Below are 18,986 nucleotides of genomic sequence, written 5' to 3' on the forward strand. Positions count from 1 at the left end.
AATTGAATGTAGGCTTTGCTCTCATTAAAATGACATTTTCTAGTAATTTTACGACTTTCTTCTGGTAATATAGCATCTTTATTCTACTGATATTATTAATTCATTCTCATAATATTCTAATTTACTCTCGTAATTTTTTTTCTCTCTTTGTCTGGCCCTATTGCTCCCTCGTATGGTTTTCTGCAGCCGCAGCAGAAAGCTGTGGAGCTGTTTTGTTGTTGCGCTTCTGAATCTGTCCAGCAGGGGGCGGTGGACGCATCGCCGCCTCATCTGAACTCCACACACGAAGCGGAGCCAGCAGCCAATCAGCGTCCAGCATTCAGCCTCAGCGCTGTGCTAATTGTGTTGTTATGTCTGCCGCTAGGTTTTAACCTGCCTTCCTGCGGGCTGAGGCGATCCAGACAGCGGCCTCCTGTGCGGGATCCGGCCCCATGGAGACCCCCAGAGACCCGGTGAGTCCCTTCCACCCTCTGCCCGGAGACAGACCTCTGTTCCCGCTTTGTTATGCTTGTTCGAGCCGCTTCTCTAGAGAGCAGCAATGATCGATACCGACAGACTGATTCCTACACATACCGCCGTTACAGAGTCGGGTCATGCATGCCGAATAAAGCGATGTGTGTAGATGAGTGAAACCAAGCTGCGAGTTGAACTCCAGAACCTTGGAGCTGGATTCAGAACCGGCAGGAAGCTGGAATTAGAGGAATACTGAAGGGAGTCTGGTGTGGTGTCCTGCAGAGTCTGAGCACCGCAGTGCAGAGCTGAAGAAACAAGATCTGATCATTAAGATGTTAATGAGCTGCAGATGTCTGACAGATCTAAACATCTGATGAGGTTAAAATAAATCCTACCGATGGGACCAAAAGTGTTAGAGAGGGAGGAACCTGACTGATCCAAAAAATCCAACTGAAAACATGGTCAGCTTCAAAAACGGAAGGGGAAAAAGCTTCCAAAATCCAAAGAAAACCTGGAAAATTGTTCTTTATTATACTAGAGGAACTTCTCAATCCATAGAGCTGAGACTGAAAGAAATAGAAGCTGCTTTAGCTGTAAATATTTAAGATTTTTCCAGAGCAAAATGCACAAACAGAACAGGATGTTCACTTGTGGGATCCCTCAGGGGTTAGTACTCAGTCCTACCCTCTACTTCCCTCCTCTACAGCGTGAATCTGCCACAACATTCCCAAACCTCTCTCCACTCTCTCTACCAGTTGTTGAAAAACAAATCCACACTTTTATGCTCTTTAAATCTCTATCTGGCTCTATGGTTGGAATCTGAGTAGAGATGTTGAAGTTGGGGATAAGCTTCTTGATGGATGGAGGGTTTGAACTTCCTTGCCTCTCTGCTCTTTGTTCTCTGGATCCATCGCAGCTTTAAGGAAGGACCTTTTCTCTTGATAGTTGGTTTCTGTTTTGCCTTGTATTCTTATCGTGTGTCTGTCCTCAGATGGAGCGTCCGTCCAGGAAGCGGCAGGACTCCTTTGGGATGCTGGACAGCCTGGAGGAGGACCGCAGCAGCTGCAGCTCAGACTCCAGCGCCGGCAGCGCCGCGTCCAGCCCAGAGGACAGCGAGGACGAAGACTTCGGCGTGGGTGGGGTCGGCCATCAACTGACCACCTCTTCATCCTCCTCCTCCTCCCTGATGCTCATTAAGACCAACGGACAGGTGTACACCTACCCCGACGGCAAGGCAGGCATGGGTCAGTCAGAAGAGTCTCCACAAACTAAAACTTTGTTCTCAAGCATTATAGATACAGTAGATAGAAGATAAAATAATAATAATTTTAAATAAACAAGCCACACTTTATTTCCGTTTAATGTCAGTTGCAGCAATTTCCCAAAAACCTTAAACCAATTAAGCACCACATTGTTTTTGGTGGGAGTATTTAATTAGAGTAAATTGGTTGTAAACGTCAGGGCCATTTAGCGCAGTGTCTTTCCACCAGGGGGCGCCACAACTTTGGCAGAAAAAAAGGCAAAAATAAAAAAATCTAATACGTTTTTTATTAGAATCAAAAATGTTTTTAAGACAGAGTATTAAGCCTCATTAAGAAAAGAAAACTAAATAAAACTATGAGATAAAGTCAAATTTACGAGAATAAAGTCATAATATTACGACTTTATTCTCGTACAAGTTTATTCTTGTATCATTATGACTTTATCTCACATTTTTTAAATATGTTTTTCTTAGTATGGCTCTAATACTCCATTGTACTTTTTCAATCATTATAATATTAAAGGTAACATAACTGATTTAAATGTTATTTTCCATGTTCATTTTCTGGCTGGCTGGGAGTCAGATTTATCAAGCTGCTTTGCTTAGCAATCCCAGAATGGAAACATTTCTGTCAAGAAATAAGACGATGGAGGACACTGCTGCACAAAAATCTAAGAACTAAAATTAGAAGGTATGAGTTGGCATTTAATTATCGGAAAGTGAGTGAAAGTGATAGAAAACATTCTGAAAGTTGATGTTTGTTTGCATATTTTGTCTGTGGGGTTCCCCAGCCAGAAGCTAATGCTGATTGGAGGCCATGATGCAGAAAGTTTGGGCGCCAATGAGGTAGCGGACCTCAGCAGGTGGTAGTTTTTCTTCGTAGTAGTTTTTCTCTCCGTCGTTGTTCTTTAGCCACCTGTGAGATGTGCGGGATGATCGGGGTCCGGGACGCTTTCTACAGTAAAACCAAGCGTTTCTGCAGCGTCTCCTGCTCCAGGAGCTTCTCCTCCAACTCCAAGAAGGCCAGCATCCTGGCCAGGCTGCAGGTGAGCCCGACCCAGTCCGATCAGAACCTTCCAGAACCTGGGAAGGCTCTGATCTGCCTCCTGTGTGTTTGAAAGGGGAAGCCGCCCACCAAGAAGGCCAAAGTTCTGCAGAAACAGCCTCTGATGACCAAACTGGCTGCGTACGCCCAGCACCAGTCCAGCCAGCAGGGCGGCGCCAGAAAGAGCGGTGGGTAGCAGCAGAACCTTCCTCACTCATCATCATCATCACAAACATGGCGGCTTTTTAACGTTGGCGGTGCGTCCTGCAGTCTCTGTGGACGTATTTGACTGGGGGCGTTACCTTGGAGACGGAGAAGTGATGGGAGCGCCGGTCAGCTCCTTCAAACACGTAAGTTCATCTCCTCAGCTCCATCTTGGTTTCCTCTACATGCGTCTAACTCGAGGTCCGGGGGCCAAATGTGGCCCGCCGTAGTTTTTTATGTGGCCTTCTAGACTCCAGATGCTAAATTAGACCAATCAGTCCCTCCAGTTTTCTGGAAATTCACATAAAGTCAACAGATCCCAGCATTTTTTCATCAGCCTTAAAATAAAAAGCTGTTCAGAAATGGGTGCAAATTTTTTTTTTCCTAACCTTTGTGTTATTCTCCCTCCCCCCCCACCCACCCACCAAGTTGTTTGGACTTCGCTGTTGTTTTGGAGTGTTGGTCGGTCCAGTGAGTTCTTTACATTCCTCACTGGATCCTGATAAAAGTGGATCTCGTCAGATTCCAACAGATTCATTCTGAAGAAAATGAATAAATTTAGCCTGGAGAAGGAGGTTTTGTTTTTGTTGCTTCCAGCCCAGTTTTGACGCTTCGTCTGTCCAGGTTCTGATGGGGAAGTCGTGGGGCAGCGTCGGTGAAGGAGTCCGGGTCGAGGTCCCGAACACCGACAGCGGTCTGCCCATGAAGGTTTACTGGATCGCCAGCATCATCAAGCTAGCCGGTTAGCATCCACAGCTCAGCTGATCCGTCTAAGCCTTCGTCTGGGGAGGTTCTGGTTTAACCGGACGGGTTCTGGCTCCTCCTGCAGGATTTAAGGCCCTGCTGCGCTACGAGGGCTTCGACAGCGACTCCACCAGGGACTTCTGGCTGAATCTGTGCGTGCCGGACATCCACCCGGTGGGCTGGTGCGCGGCCGGAGGGAAACCTCTGGTTCCTCCTCAGAGTGAGTAAACGGTTCTGACGAACCCAATCCTGGGCAGTATCCTGCTGCAGACCAACCCGTTAGGTTTGATTTCTGATTGGCTGACGTTTTTCTGCCTGCAGCCATCCTGCACAGGTTCACCAACTGGAAGACCTTCCTCATTAAGAGACTGACCGGGTCCAAAACTCTGCCGCCGGACTTCTCATCGAAGGTGACGCATGAATCAGAGGCTTTCAGTTCGGTTCTGCTCATTCAGCTTCCATCATTATGGAAATTATTATTTTTTTAAGAATTAAACTACCGATTGTGCACAGATTAAATCTGAAAACTGCGATAGCTACATCTGAATATCAGCAAAGTTATAAATGAGCCAAATTGGATTTAATAAGAAATTAACTGGTGTTTTTTTATCGTGCTGAGATTACAGGTATGAAGCATAAATGTTGGTAAATAAAAAGAAATATTCCAAAACTGATTTGATGTGCTGGATTTGTATGAATCCTGAAGAAGTAAATTTTCCTGCAGATTCGACTCAGTGGCCCTGATCTTCAAAAAACAGCACAAACTTTATGTAACGCTCAAACCTGATCTAAAAACGTATTCAGGAGCAAAATGAAATCGATTGTTGGTTTTTGTGTTTCTGTCATATGAATCACTTTGAACTGCTTTATTAGTGAAATGTGCTGTAAAAGCAAACTTGCCTGATTGATCTGAGACAGTCTGGGGGAAGAAACCGCTGCTTGACGTTGTCTTCCTCATCCTCCTCTTCCTCCTCCAGGTGCAGGAGAGCATGCAGTTCCCCTTCAAGAAGCAGATGAGGGTGGAGGTGGTGGATAAGACCCACCTGTGTCGGACTCGGGTGGCTCTGGTGGAGCAGGTGAGGGTCGGCCCGGTCGGACGGTTGGGGCATTTCCGTCTCCATGACGACCGTGTCGTTGCAGGTGATCGGCGGGCGGCTGCGCCTCATCTACGAGGAATGCGACGACGGGACGGACGACTTCTGGTGCCACATGTACAGCCCGCTGATCCACAGCATCGGCTGGTCCCGCTCCATCGGACACCGCTTCAAACGATCAGGTGGGCGTGGCTTAAGTCCGGAGGTGCGGAGGAAGGAGGGAGGGACAGACGGAGGGTGAAGGTGTGTGTTTCTGTTTTCAGACGGGACGAGGAAGCTGGACGGACAGATGGACGCTCCTGGACAGCTGTTTGCCAAGGTGAGCCTCAGCTGGGCTCAGCTGTTTTTCATGCATTTTAAACCTGTTTAGATGTAAAATTGATTGATTATAAAATCGATTTTAACCCTATTTTACTTCTGCAGCCTTTTAAAATTGTTCTCTTATTAAGCTGAAAGTTGCTAGAACGTATTTTAAAACAAATTCTCAGATTTTCTGGATTTTATTTCACTAATTTACCTGATTTTAATTGGGCCTAAAACAATTAATTGTGATTTCAAACCGTTTCAAAACAAAGACAATTTTATTTTCTTATTTTAAAAAAAGAATTGAATTATTTATCTGCATTCCTAATATTGTATAAAAATGCTTAAGTGGTTAATTGAAAAATCTGCAGAATGTGCCAATTCTTTTGTCCAATTAATCGATTAATCGTCAGAATAATTGCTAAGATAATCATTAATTGCATCCCTCATACACGGTCATTATATCAGGCTATTCCATCTTCTGACCACCAGAGGGCAGTTTAACACCTGTTAACCTCAGAGCGATGTCCTCTGTTCCCCGCAGGTGAAGGAGGTGGATCAGACCGGACTCTGGTACCAGGACGGGATGAAACTGGAGGCCATCGACCCGCTGAACCTGTCTGCCATCTGCGTGGCTACAGTGAGGAAGGTGAGGAGGAGGAGGAGGAGTCCGTCCCGCTCAGACGGCGACTCAAACTTCTCCGCCTGACCTGCAGCCTCCGTCACCTCCTGCAGGTTCTGGCAGACGGATACCTGATGATCGGCATCGACGGCTCGGAAGCAGCCGATGGTTCCGACTGGTTCTGTTATCACTCCACGTCTCCGTCCATCTTCCCCGCTGGATTCTGTGAGATCAATAACATCGAGCTGACGCCCCCCAGAGGTACGTCCGGCTTCCTGCAGCTGCAGGTTTAACATCCTGTTAAATCGGATGGTTTCGGAAAACTTGGAAATAACAGAAACTAAGGAATACACTGCAAAAACACAAAATCTTACCAAGCAATTTTGTTTAGTTATACTGCAAATATCTTGGTACACTTGAAAAAATAGAAGACTAACTTACAAGTAACTTTTCAACAAGCTGTTATTCCTTAATATTGGCAGATTTTCCACTTACAATTTTTTCCCCCATTTCATAAAGTGAAATAATCTGCAAGTGGAACTAGAACTTTTTCATGAATATTAAGGCATTATTGAAATAATATAGGCTCCTATATTTTGCTGAAAAGTTATTTGTAAGTTAGTTTTGTCTTATTTCCTGTGTAGTAAGACATTTACACAGTAAACTGAATAAAAATATTCGGTGAGATTTTGTGTTTTTGCAGTGTAGTGTTTTGTTCCCAATGAAACTAACAAAGTGTTTGAAGAAATCAGAAGATTTTATTATTTTTTTTCAAATTCTTGATAAAATTTTAGATTGGAAAAGTTGGAACGAAAAGTTTCCGTACGTTCAGGAAAGAACATTAATATTGGGAAGTAAACGAGAAGTTCTTGGAAAAGTTGTAAATTAAAAACCTCTTAAGATGGTTAAGCGGTAGATTTGGAAAGTTTTGGAATACCCTGGAAGCGTCCAGTGAGATCAGGGATGACGCTCCGCCTGTTTCTCCTCCTCAGGCTACGCCGGTCTTCCCTTCAGGTGGTTCGAGTATCTGAAGGAGAGCAAGTCAGTGGCCGCTCCGGTCAACCTCTTCAACAAGGTCAGACCAAAAACAGATGGACTCTGAACTAATGAAGTGATTAATCGATTATTAAAATAAGCATCTGCTAAAGTTCACATGTTGATATTAAAAATATTTTCAATGTTGTACATAATAAGGCTAAGTGGTTAAATGAAATATCTGCAGAATGTGCCAAATTTTTTATACCTTATTACAAGATTTTTTTTCCTAGTGAAATAATATGGAAGTAGAACTTTTTCATCGGTATTGAGGAATTATTGTCTTAAAACCAACCGATGTATCTCGCTGAAAAATTACTTTTAAGTTAGTTTTGTCTTATTTACAGTGTACCAAGATATTTGCAGAAGAACAAAGACAAAATTTTGTTTTTGACTTTTTTTTTTTGCCTGACTCCTGAAAAGTGGCTGCACACTATGATCATCCTTCCACTAAACTTTACCCATGGACTAATTTCTGATTTTGAAGCACATTACCAATGGAACAGATTATTTTAATTTTGTGGTTACAGTTTGGCAGCAGAATGGACTCTCAGAACCACAGGAACCCAGAAGAACCCGTCAGGGACGGTGGAGACGCCGTGACGACTCGCCTACCAACCAGGCAGAGCGTTTAAACTCCCCTCTCTTCGCTCCAACAGGAAGTCCCGAACCACGGTTTCCGTCCTGGGATGAAGCTGGAGGCCGTGGACCTCATGGAGCCGCGGCTCGTCTGCGTCGCCACGGTGACCAGGATCGTCCACCGGCTGCTGCGGATCCACTTCGACGGCTGGGAAGACGAGTACGACCAGTGGGTGGACTGCGAGTCCCCGGACCTGTACCCGGTGGGCTGGTGCCAGCTGACCGGGTACCAGCTACAGCCGCCGGCCGTTACCGCGGGTAACCCTCACCTGGTGGGGGGGGCTGAGGCAACATGCTAACCCAAAATGCTAACCCAGGCGTTTGTTGGCTTCAGGGTCCAGAGATCTGCAGTCTGCCGGATCCAAACAGAGGAGGAAGTCCCAGCAGTACCGAGGACAGAAGAAAAGTAGGTCGTTATGAATCGATTTTTATTCCCACTGATGGAAGTTTTACAGGTTTGGTTCTCTAAACTTAAGTCTGTCACCATAACAAATTTTGCTGGATGATGACTTAGTGCGATAAACAATAATATTGTTGTTTTGAGACTATTTTCAACTAATATGATTCAAGAACACATTCTCAAAGATCAATAAACTTTAAGTTCTAATGAACATTTAACCCTGGAACTGGAAAACATTTTAAATGTCCAAAATAAATAAACAGAACAACAAATAAAATGAATTATGAGGTCTCTGTAAATAAAATTCTCCTTCAAATAAAGGTTTAGTTGAGACCAAAGAACCAGACTAAAGACGTTTATCATCCAGTTCTTGGGTTGAGAGAAAGAATAGAGAAAAACGATAAATTGTGCAAATTTTGTTTTAATTTATTACATGATTAATGGATTTATTGCAACACAACAGTGTTCTGTTTCTGGAAGTGATGATGGACGGAGCCATTTATGGATCAACTTTAACCATGGAAGCAGGATCAAAGATCAAAACAAGACGAAAAGGAAAGCAGCAATCTGCCTTTAGTGGAGAATTTCCTGCAACTTCTGTAGAGAAGTTTGTTTTTATGTAAAGTCAGAGCCGCGATTAGGATGCGACGCGCTATAAGTTCATAATAATTATAATTTTCAGACATTTTTTACATCTTGATTTACAGCGTCTGGCTTCTTCTGGTGCAGAATTATGTGTCGCATCAATGACATAAAAGATGTATAAAGTGACCGAAACGTTTTAAAAACAATCAAATCCAATTTAGTTCCACATATGGAAGTAGCTCAAGTCCTTTTTTGTTTTTTGTTTTGGTTGAGAAAAATCGAATTTGTGTCGCCTCCACCTGCTGTTTGAACAATATAAATCTAAAAATGTTTATCCGACTGTCTCCCAGAGAGGAAGTTACCCGTTGCTAAGCGCCCCGTCAGCCTCTCCGGCTCCATGGTAACGGGAGTTCCCAGGAACCTATCAGGAGATGAGAACGAGACGCCGCCTGACTACCCGTCGCCGCCCCCTCCGGCCTCGGCCGCCCAGCCGCCGTCCGCCGACCCCGACGCGGAGGGCGGGGCAGGTAAGCACCGTCTAAACCAGCTTTGGTGCTCCAGCTGCTCGGTCAGCGGTTATTCTAATGGTCAACGTGTTTTTCGGAGTAACTGGACTTGATTGATGGTAACTTTGTGTCTTCAGGTCTGCAGATGGAGATCCACAACAACACAGGAGGAACGAATTCCTCATTCCAGCGAGCGGCGTCGGAAACCAACGGGTCGTCCCGAGATTTCCTGGCCAACAAAGATCAGTAAACTTTGCATCTTTACCATCGAACCATTTACTGTGATGAACTATTAACTGCCGCCTGCTTCACCTCATTGGTTTCCTTCCACAAACCCTCCGACTTTTTATTCTTCTGAACCAAAACGTCCTGAGGAAGAAGAAAATTTAAGCTGATTGACATGATGCGTTCGGGTGCTGTCAGGACAATGCGTGAATCTCGTGAAGTGTTATTTAAAACTTTTTTTTGCCTTTGATATTTCCAATAGGAGAGAAAATTTGAAGGGTATCCTGGAAATTACATCTTACTTTCCATAACTTTAAATTTTGATAACTGGATTTACTTTTTGTTAGTTGATATTTCACAGAAACTACACTTTAATATGAGGCGACTTTTTAACCTGGTAGGAAGAGGACAGCTTAATTATAACAGGTACTCTGACTGAAAGAGACTTTATAATACTAATGAGTTTTCAGTAGCCATTAGCTCATTTTGTGTTTGTCACCTCTAAGCTGTGAGGAGGTATGATGTAAGTTTTAGAAAATAACCCCCTTAGTAACAGAAAGATAACCTCCATATTTCAGAAAAGTACCCCAAAAAGGGGACGTTGCATCTGCCTTACAGGAAGGTCACTTCAAAGTTACAGGAAGGTAACCACTAAGGTTCAGAAGGTAACATTTAAGTTACAGAAAAGTAGCCTTGAAGTTACAAAGTAACTTTTAAATTAGAAGTAGGTAACCTCAAAGTTACAGGAAGGTAACCTCTAAGGTTGAAGAAGCTAACTTTTAAGTTATCAGAGAGGAACTTCTTAGTTACGTTAATGTAACCTCTAAGGTTCTGAACGATAGCCTCAAAGGTTCAAAAAGTAACACTGAAGTTACAGGAAGGTAACTTTTAAATTAGAAGAAGGTAACGTCTAAGTTACAGGAAGATAAAATTCAAATTATAGGACGGTAACCTCTATGTTGCAGAAAAGTAGCCTCTTAAATTTGAAAAAAAAGTATCATATAAAAAGCAGATATATTAACTACGGTTAGAAAATATTTAATAAGTTTTATGAGATTCTTTTCTCTTTAAATTTCTAAAACAAAAGTGAAAATTAAATATACAAAAAATAGAAGAAAATGTTGACATAAAGCAAATTTATCTTTAAAGTTGGAACCTTAAAAATATCAAAAATCTCCTGAAATTCTTCGGATACCTCAGAAACCAGAATTTAAATAAGCTGCAGAACAAAATGGTTTAATTTGATTAAACAGTTTGTAACAAAAATATATTTGATTTAAGAAGAAATACTTTATTCTAACAGTTTAACAAATTAACATTTTGTTACCTGTTCGGTCTGTGTGGCGTCCATGATATAAAACCTTATAAATGTAAAGTTTGATGTGTTTTTGATGGTCAGTGAAGGAAGTTTCTGTTTTCATTCATGCAGAAGATGAACTCAAAGTTCAAAAGTTGAATTCTGCGTCTGTAACGTTAAACGTCGCATTTTCTAGAAGAAAATAAGTCTATTGCATTTCATGAAGCTCTGAAGGTTTTATAGATTGAATTAAACTGATTTTATGAGACATTTATTTTTACATTCTAGTAAAAAATGTCAGAATTTGGGCCTAAAATTTAAATTAAATGTAAAAATGGAAGCCAGTTTCTCCAAAGGAAAACTTACATTTGTTTTGGTCAGTAATATTTTTATGTTGTTCCTTTTTTTTGTCAAGAGAAATAAAAAGAATGCAGGGAACTGGATTTATTCATCATTCTAGTTCACATTTACTCATTTTTATTTAGCAAATCCAAATGTTATGGAAGCTTTTAACTGCCATAATCTTGGAAATAAATTCAGGAGCGGTATCTTGTTAAAATGAGTTTTACGAGAAAGGCGTGTTTTATATCTCGTTGTAATGGACAAATTTTGCTTCTCTTTTAAAGAGAAACTCATTTTTTTCATTTTGTTATAAGAAGAAACATTCTCATTTTAACAATTTACATTTCATTTTCTTGTTATAAGAAAGTTTCTCATTTTAACGAGATATAACAGATTATGACTTGATATATTTTGTTTATAAGTCATGTAAATCTCATTATAACGAGATTTTAACATTTTTGCTTTTCCTAAATTTATTTCCAAGTTCTGGCAGTTAAACTCTTCCGTAAAATTTACATTTTTAAAAGAAGTGAGTGACATTTTTTATATTTGCTCAAAGCGAAAATCTGAATCTTCTTTTCCTGGGAGAAAAAGGCTTCCTCTCATCTCATCGATTGTCTGTCGGTAAACCAGGGCCCGGCTCCCAGTTTAACGTGAAGAACCGGAACCAGTGCCAACTGGTTTCTGTTGTGAGAAAACAATCATGTGTCCTGGTGCTTTATGTGGAGGATTTGAAGCTCTTTCTGGGAGGATTTCTACGCCCTCAGCTTGTCTTTTTATAAATATGTCGGATTTTCTAAGAGCTGAACATGTTGAAGGTCTTCCTCGTCACTTTGACGCCGGCGTGTCGGACTGACCCAGTTCCTCATCGAGCAGAGTTCGATCCCACAGGAAATGTATCAGAATGACCTCAGAGGCTCTGAGAACTGATCACACTGCAAAAACTCAAAATCTTACCAAGTAGTTTGGTTTAGTTTCTACTGCAAATATCTCAGTACACTTTAAATGAGACAAAACTAACTTTTCAGCAAGATATAGGAGCGTGTTTTCAGTAAATAATTCAAAAATATTGATTAAAAAGTTCTAGTTATAACAGAATGTTATAAGTGAAATAATCTGCCAGTGGAACTAGCACTTTTTCTAACACATTAATGAATTATTGACTTAAAACAAGCTCCTATATCTTGGTGAAAAGTTGGTTATAAGTTACTTTTCTCTTATTTCAAGTGAAATAAAATATTTGCACTAGAAACTAGACCAAAAACACTGGATACATTTTTGTGTTTTTGCAGTTCAGGTGATAAATCCAGAACAATTTGGTCTAGTTTTGGACTGATTTACTCATGTTACCTAAAAGTGTTAAGTATTTATTTCAAACACGTGGAAATCTTTCTGATTTCATTTATTAAAAATATAAAAACTGCAGTCTGAACAGTAGATGAGTCCTTTTACAGTACAGAGGTCATGAGACGCTTCTCCTGTGTGACATCCTGGTTCCCCAGCAGCCCTCTGAGCAGGGGCGTAGGAATAAGTTTACAATTGGGGGGGACACATGTCGGAAATCTGAGATTCGTAAATATTCAACAGAAATATATCTTAAGTACGCTACTTAAAAAAAAGGCTATTTAATCTTTTACTTTATTCCTTTATAAATTGTGTCTTGCAAAAATAATGCATTTAAAATTTACATAATGCATTTGTTCATAAGATGTGAGCATATCACCAAACAAAATGACTGGAGTCTTTTATTAAGCAAAGGGAGATGTCTTTCAAGGGCTTCAGCCCTTGGCATATTTAGTGTCCGCATACACACTAGAAAATCAAATATTTCAGTTGGATTAAAAACAATTCAGTAGGCCACACAAGTGCAAAGTTTGATATGTTTTATTTTGTCAAACTTGCAATAATGGTCAAAAATGAATCTTTGATTAAACAAAATTCTGAGATGAAAGAGCCCTCACAGACAATGTAGTGAACAAATTATTCACACTTTTAACATTAAGTAAAAGAAGAAAAGAAAATCAATCAAAATATGCTTATTCAGTTTGTCGAACTGTATGACTAATTAAACCAAATCAAAAATGAAGAAATATTTACCAACAATAAATACACATTTAATAGACAAGCTTTTTAACTCACTGACTACAGTGTGCTTTAACTGTTGGAAAAGCAGTTAGCACAGAGATTATAGGCCACATAACCCTAGGTAGAGATCAACACCTCTGTGCTTCTGAACAATTGCACTTTACAGCCATGCATTTATAATTCGCCAAAAATGTGCCGGAAACATAAAAGGATGACAAACACTGGCTTAGGCAAAAGAGCCAAAATGTTTTTTCCGCCTTTCATTTGCAGCCACAAATTGCTTGCAAACTGACTTCTTGTCCAGTAAATCAAGTTTATCTTTATGTACATGACAGACAGCAACATGATTAAGCCTGTTTTGAGTCATTGTAGACCGGAGCCACGTTTTGAGTCTACGAAGCGCACTGAAACTTCTCTCTGCCTCAGAGGATGAAACGGAGACCACCAAAAGCAACCTAACCAGAGTTTCCACTTGCCCAAAAAGTCTACGGACCTCTCCAGGCAGTCCACCAATGATCCCTGCAGCTTCTGCGCTGTTGCTAAATGAGTAGTTCAGTCTAAACATAGGAAGTTGCACTGAAAGTAACTCTCTATTCAACTCTGGGTATTTCCCAATGACTGCAGCATCAATCGTTCCACTGAGAAGTGTCTCTTCCAACTTTTGCAAAGTCAGCAAGTCATCCTGGTTAAATAGCCCAGTGAGCTGTGCATCTACAACATCCAATACTTTAAAGAATTCACCTCTGTAGTGGTCATTGGCACATTCAGGTTGATGTGTCTTAGCTCCTTCAGTGAAGCGTTTTGGGGGTGGCCTTCTCTGTGTAACTGTGATGGGTTTAACACCCAAAGACTGAACCTCAGCCATCGCCTTTTCAAACAGAGTGTTGAAACTTTCTTGATTTCTTTTAGCCTTAAGTGAAGTCTGAACAACTTTCACAGCAGTCCTCATTCCAGCAATGGTTTGAGTTCTCTTCTGGAAAGAGATGCTCAGGCATTCAAGCTCATCAATCACAGGTGAGGCAAGGATGAGACCCAAAACTGTTTTACCTTTCCTAAACTGCCCCAGCAGTCCATTAGCAGTGGATGCTGTGTTTGAGGCACCAGAAGCCATCTCCTGCAAGCTAGCCAGCACTGACCCATACTGTGACAAAACATCTCTGATTGCTTTGCTCCGTACTGCCCATCTTGTGGGGCAGAGGGGTTTTATTGCAGTGCACGATGGATTCTCTGTATGTGCTGTTGCTGCATGGATTGCCTTAAACTTCCCTGACTGAGAGAAAAGAACTCCAAGCTGGTTCACCCAATCCAATGCGTCTCTGATCAGAACTGAGGCTAAGCAAGCTTTCTGTGCAATTAAATTAGTGCAGTGTGCTCCACAATGAACAAAAAATGCTAGTGGCTGCTCTTGCTTTATCAGTGCCTGTGCACCTGCATGCTTCCCAGACATATTGGCTGCTCCATCATAAGTTTGACCTCGTAAACCATGCATTGGTAAGTTTAATCTGAGCAGCACATCTTTAACAACAGCAGCAAGGCTTTTTCCTGTTGTTTCAGAAACTGAGTACAAGCCAATAAACTCTTCATGGGGCTTCATGTCACTGTCAATGTATCGCAGACAAATGCTTTCTTGTTCTTTCCCAGAAATGTCCTGTGTTCCATCCATAATAATTGCAAACTCAAAAATTGGTAGGTTTCTGATTGTATCTGCTATTTCACTGACAATACTATTGCTCATAGAACACAAGATTTCATTCTGTATCTGTGGACTTAGGTATTCTTTCTGAGACCTCAGCAACCACTTAGCCAAAAGGGCATCATCTTCTGCCAGATTTTTTAACAATTGATACAAATTGCTGTCATCATCGTCATGCCCTCTCAAAGCTTGTCCCTGCCGTACCAAATATTTTATGGAGCTCACAATTTTCTCCAGACAGTGCCTATTGTCACCTTGCTGAGTTGCCAAAGCACTGGATAATTGGGCATTTATAGGATGACTTTCTTGTGCAGTCACAGAAACAGCATGACGATGTGTGTGACTATTTTCATGTGCTTTAAATTTTTCGCATGCTTTTTTCCAATTTTTAAATCCAGAAGTGATAAAGGCGGGTTCGGATTTTGCACCAAATGGTGTGAGTTTGTCCTGGTAAATTGCCATGCAATAAAAACACAAAATGCCATTTTTCACTGCATCATAATGTAGCCAGGGAAATTCCTTGTACCACTTTCCTTGGAAATGTAAAGTTCTGTTGGCTAGAGCTTGAGGGTCTATGAATTTTGGATGTGGCTGATTTGGCTCTGTTCTCTGTCCACTGACTTCAGAGTCTCTCAGCTGTGTGTCCCTAGTCTGAACTCCCTAGAAGGAAAAGTTACAATGTCACTCAATGCCCCTGAACTACACTTACTACAAGCAAAAGATTAAAATTTTCAACTTTTTTTGTGGACTCTCATGAAGTATCTACTCGTATGAGTTACTCTATCTTACCTGTTGCTCCACTCCTGTCTCTCCCTCACTCTGACTTCCTGCCTCTAGCCCGGTTGCACTATCCTCTCCTTTTCCTGTCTCCTTTGTGCTGTCCCTGCATTGTTGCTCCTAAACATATGAGATGGTTTCAGAAATGAGGTACAGCTCTTGAGCCTAACATGGCCAATTTTAAATCAAACAAAACATTTTATTTGTCACATTACAGACTTTACGCGCAGAGTTAATCGCAGAGGCAAATAAAATAAATCCATTAAAATCCTTTCAGAGTATTATCTTATGGACTCTGAACTAAAGTCTTTCTGACAGGGAGCTGACAGTGTGTTGAAGAATTATGGACAGGGCGCTTTGAAGCATCTGGTTCAAAAACGCATTCTAAACCTTTGGTAGAAATCCATCTATCCTTCCATTTTCTGTACACCCTTGTCCCTTAGTGGGGTCGGGAGGTTCTGGTGTGGGGTACACCCTAGACAGGTCGCCAGTCTGTCCAGACCTTTGGTAGAAATGGCGCCTTTAATTCCAGTTTGCAGTACAGAACAGAGAAAACTACAGAGTTGTCAATGTTGTGTTAATCTATTTATAGTCTAAAAAGAGGAGCCAGCAGTTTATTTGAGGAAATAAAGGTGCAGAAGTTAATTTGTTGGTTAGCCGCTGCTAAGAATTAAAATTAACTCTCCCTGTGGTTTTAACTAACATCAGGAGCGCGGCAGGTATAATATCTGTCCATTTCGGCGAAGCAAAACCACGCAAAAAATAAAAAATCCTCGTAAAACGCACGCCCAGACCGGGCTAATTTCAACACAAGGGCAACACAGGTGTTGCCCTTGTGTTGTGTGACTGTTACTCACACTGACGTTACTCTTTTTAAAAAAGCTGAGTAAGTCCTGCTGCTGTTTCAGCCTTTTAGTTGGTGGTGGCATTGTACTGAAATGAGATATATATATAAAAAAAAAAGACATTTTGGCTAGCGTAGCAAACGTCTAGAGAAAGTTAGCAGTTAAATATTGGATGAGTGATCATCTCAAGACTAAGATGATTAAACCAAAAAGATTCAGTTCCTATATATGAAAGTGAACTGACAACAAGACGTTATAAATAAGCAATATTCATAGCAGCATTCCCGACAGACCATTTTACCTCATTCGCAAGTTTCTGACTTCTGTGTCGCTGTTTCCCTCCCTTCTAAGTGCTCACTCAGCAGTTCAGAGAGGGGAGGGGGAGTACCGTGACGTAACGCGATGCTGCGCCTTCAAAATAAAAGCACGCTAGTTAAAAAAATGTCAAAATCCAATATTTTGCGGTACAATTTTTTGGGGGGGACATATCCACCTGGCTTCAATATTGTGGGGGACATGTCCCCCCCGTCCCCCCCGCTTCCTACGCCGCTGCCTCTGAGGGTCGACCTCTGCTCTCTATGCTGTTAAATGTGAAAATAAAGCTGAAGATCTTCAGAAAAGAATCATTTTTAGAAGAATCTGTTGATGTTCGTGGATTGTTGTGAACTTTTCTTGATTCCCCATCAGTTCGAAGGTTTGAAGATGACAAACAGATCTGGATCAGCTGTAACTGTCTCACTACAGTCGTGTGTTGATGTTCTGATGAAGGTTTTTATACGTTGTGCAATTTTTGGCAGCATGATTGTGAAGAAATATTTCATCTAGATGTGAAATTAATGACTTTATGCAATAAAAAGAAAATCTCAAGAGTCTGCTAGAATATATATTCATCCATGCATGAATGATGAGAACTGTTTTTAAAAAAATAAATATTAAAGTTGTAGAGTTGGAATTTTCTACCAACATAGATCTAGGATCCGTCCTATCCGGTTCTGGTCGGACCAGAGAAATGTGACGTGCAGAACCTGGTTCCACCTCATTCCTCTCATTAGAGCAGCTGCTCGTTAGTTTCTCCTCATCCTCGCTCAATAAATCATCGGCGCTCCTTAACATGCCTTCTGGACTGGAAATGGATCCTAACACAGTGATTTATTACCGGGTCAGAAGAGATGATACCGAGTCAAAACCAAACTGGGCGTCTCCTGATCTCATGTCCAACCCACTGACCTCGGCCCATGCAGAACAGACTTCATGTATCGAGTCAGGGAATAAAACTTCGTAGACTAGAGAGTCCAAAGTGCGGGTCGGGGGCCATTTGTGGCCCTCTCAAGGATTTGGGGAGTCAAATTGAGGAAATCTGGCCTGCAAGGTGGTTGATGCAGATGGACACATTTTTAAACAATCTTTACAAATAAATAACATCTTAAGAAAATATTAGACACAAAAAAAAAAATTCCCATTTATTAGCAAGTTTTTTATCTTTCTTGTTAATTTTGGAGCAACTAGAATAACAAACATTGATCTACTTTTCCTCAAATGTAAATCTTACTTCTCATACAAGAAAACGACTAGAGGAATTTTTAAACTGTTGGTCTTGACATACATGTCCAATTTAATCAAAAATGTAACTAGTTTGTTCATTTTAATATAATTAAAATTGTTTTCTTTATTACTGAAAAGCTACAATAAACAAAAGGCTGGGAGAGTTTGTTTTAAAAATGTATGATTTTGGTTTCAGTTTAACATTGGCCCTCATTGCAAAACCTGGTTATGAACCACAGATTTGATTCAGGCGTTGAGCCACAGAAACATGTAAACATGGAGGCTGACGTTGGACACCACAACTCTACAGAACTGGAATAATTGGTCCTCTCGCTCTGATTGTGCCAAAGGTTGTCCTTGGTAACGGCAAAGATTAGCCCGATTCAAAACTACTACTAAAATATAAAAAAATATTAACTTTGTACTCAGAAAATACCCTAAAGCAGTGGTCCCCAACCACCGGGCCGCGGACCGATACCGGTCCACAGACCAATTGGTACCGGGCCGCACAAGAAATAATGAACTACTTCCGGATCTTTTATTTTGGAAATCCTAAACCGGATTTTACCGGTTAAGTCTTGCGCATCAAAATTGAGCCAACTTGCAGCAGAATGAGTAACAAAACAGCATCGGAGTACCGCGGAGTACCGCGGCGCACTTACGATACTTACAACGCGCGAAAATGAAGGACATTTGAATATGATGCACCAAGAAGACCAAACATCATGGTTCTGTGAGGTTCTAAAGGATTGGTTAAGTAGGGTTTTGTTAATTTGGTTTACATAAATACAAATTAATCTGCCACCTGGACCTTTATTATCAATAAACTGGATCTTAGACTGAACAAACTGCCTGAGTCCTGAGTTCTAAGGCAGCAGGATAAACCAGGACAAAAATCTTGCAAAATGTTCTTCCTTCCTGATCATGAACTCTAAATCATAGTTGACACATTTAGATAAAAGTCACATGGATGTGCCTCAAGTCTGTTTCTGTCCTCATTTCATCTGCCTGTAAAAGGAAAGTCATGCCAGCCAACCAGCAGTCCAGACCTACCAGAACCTGATGTGTTTCCCTGATGAGGGAGGATAGGATTCAGCTGATGGTTCAGCATCCGCAGCATGACTGATATTCTGCCAGAAACGTGTAGTTTCCCCCTCCCGCCTTCTAAAAACAGCTTCCTGGGCTGCATGCTGACACCAGACACTCGCCGTTCTGGACACCTGCCGGACTCTCTGCAGGCTGATGATCCGATTTATGCAACCCAGGTGAAACTCTCATGTAAACAAGAG

The 18,986-nt window shown here is 41.3% G+C and overlaps 1 protein-coding gene and 1 long non-coding RNA gene across 5 annotated transcripts; one reads left to right on the forward strand and one right to left on the reverse strand.

The window, feature by feature from the left end:
* The first annotated feature begins 295 nt into the window (after nt 1-295).
* LOC114159580 (MBT domain-containing protein 1-like) lies at nt 296-10,841 on the forward strand. Of its 4 annotated transcripts, none has more exons than XM_028041563.1 (18): nt 296-452; nt 1,445-1,697; nt 2,627-2,760; nt 2,842-2,947; nt 3,030-3,109; nt 3,588-3,705; nt 3,793-3,927; nt 4,029-4,117; nt 4,685-4,783; nt 4,848-4,983; nt 5,065-5,120; nt 5,649-5,753; nt 5,840-5,987; nt 6,719-6,801; nt 7,421-7,658; nt 7,735-7,806; nt 8,736-8,912; nt 9,029-10,841. In XM_028041563.1, the coding sequence occupies exons 1-18, from the start codon at nt 432-434 to the stop codon at nt 9,139-9,141; spliced, it is 2,163 nt and encodes a 720-aa protein (XP_027897364.1). In that variant the 5' UTR covers nt 296-431; the 3' UTR covers nt 9,142-10,841. The 4 variants fall into 4 exon arrangements, with proteins under 4 accessions (XP_027897364.1, XP_027897363.1, XP_027897367.1 ...); XM_028041562.1 differs by having other exon boundaries at nt 297-452; nt 2,836-2,947; XM_028041566.1 differs by lacking the exon at nt 296-452 and adding an exon at nt 2,298-2,405 and having other exon boundaries at nt 1,593-1,697; nt 2,506-2,760; nt 2,836-2,947.
* Nucleotides 10,842-15,328: 4,487 nt separating this feature from the next.
* Nucleotides 15,329-16,701, reverse strand: LOC114160497 (uncharacterized). The gene is made up of 3 exons (XR_003598778.1): nt 16,457-16,701; nt 16,168-16,243; nt 15,329-15,430 (listed from the first exon to the last, which is right to left on the reverse strand). It is a non-coding gene; the product is annotated as an uncharacterized LOC114160497 (long non-coding RNA).
* Between the last annotated feature and the right edge of the window lie 2,285 nt (nt 16,702-18,986).

The sequence above is a fragment of the Xiphophorus couchianus genome, chromosome 16 (genome assembly GCF_001444195.1).
Source record: "Xiphophorus couchianus chromosome 16, X_couchianus-1.0, whole genome shotgun sequence".
Taxonomy (NCBI): Eukaryota; Metazoa; Chordata; class Actinopteri; order Cyprinodontiformes; family Poeciliidae; genus Xiphophorus; species Xiphophorus couchianus.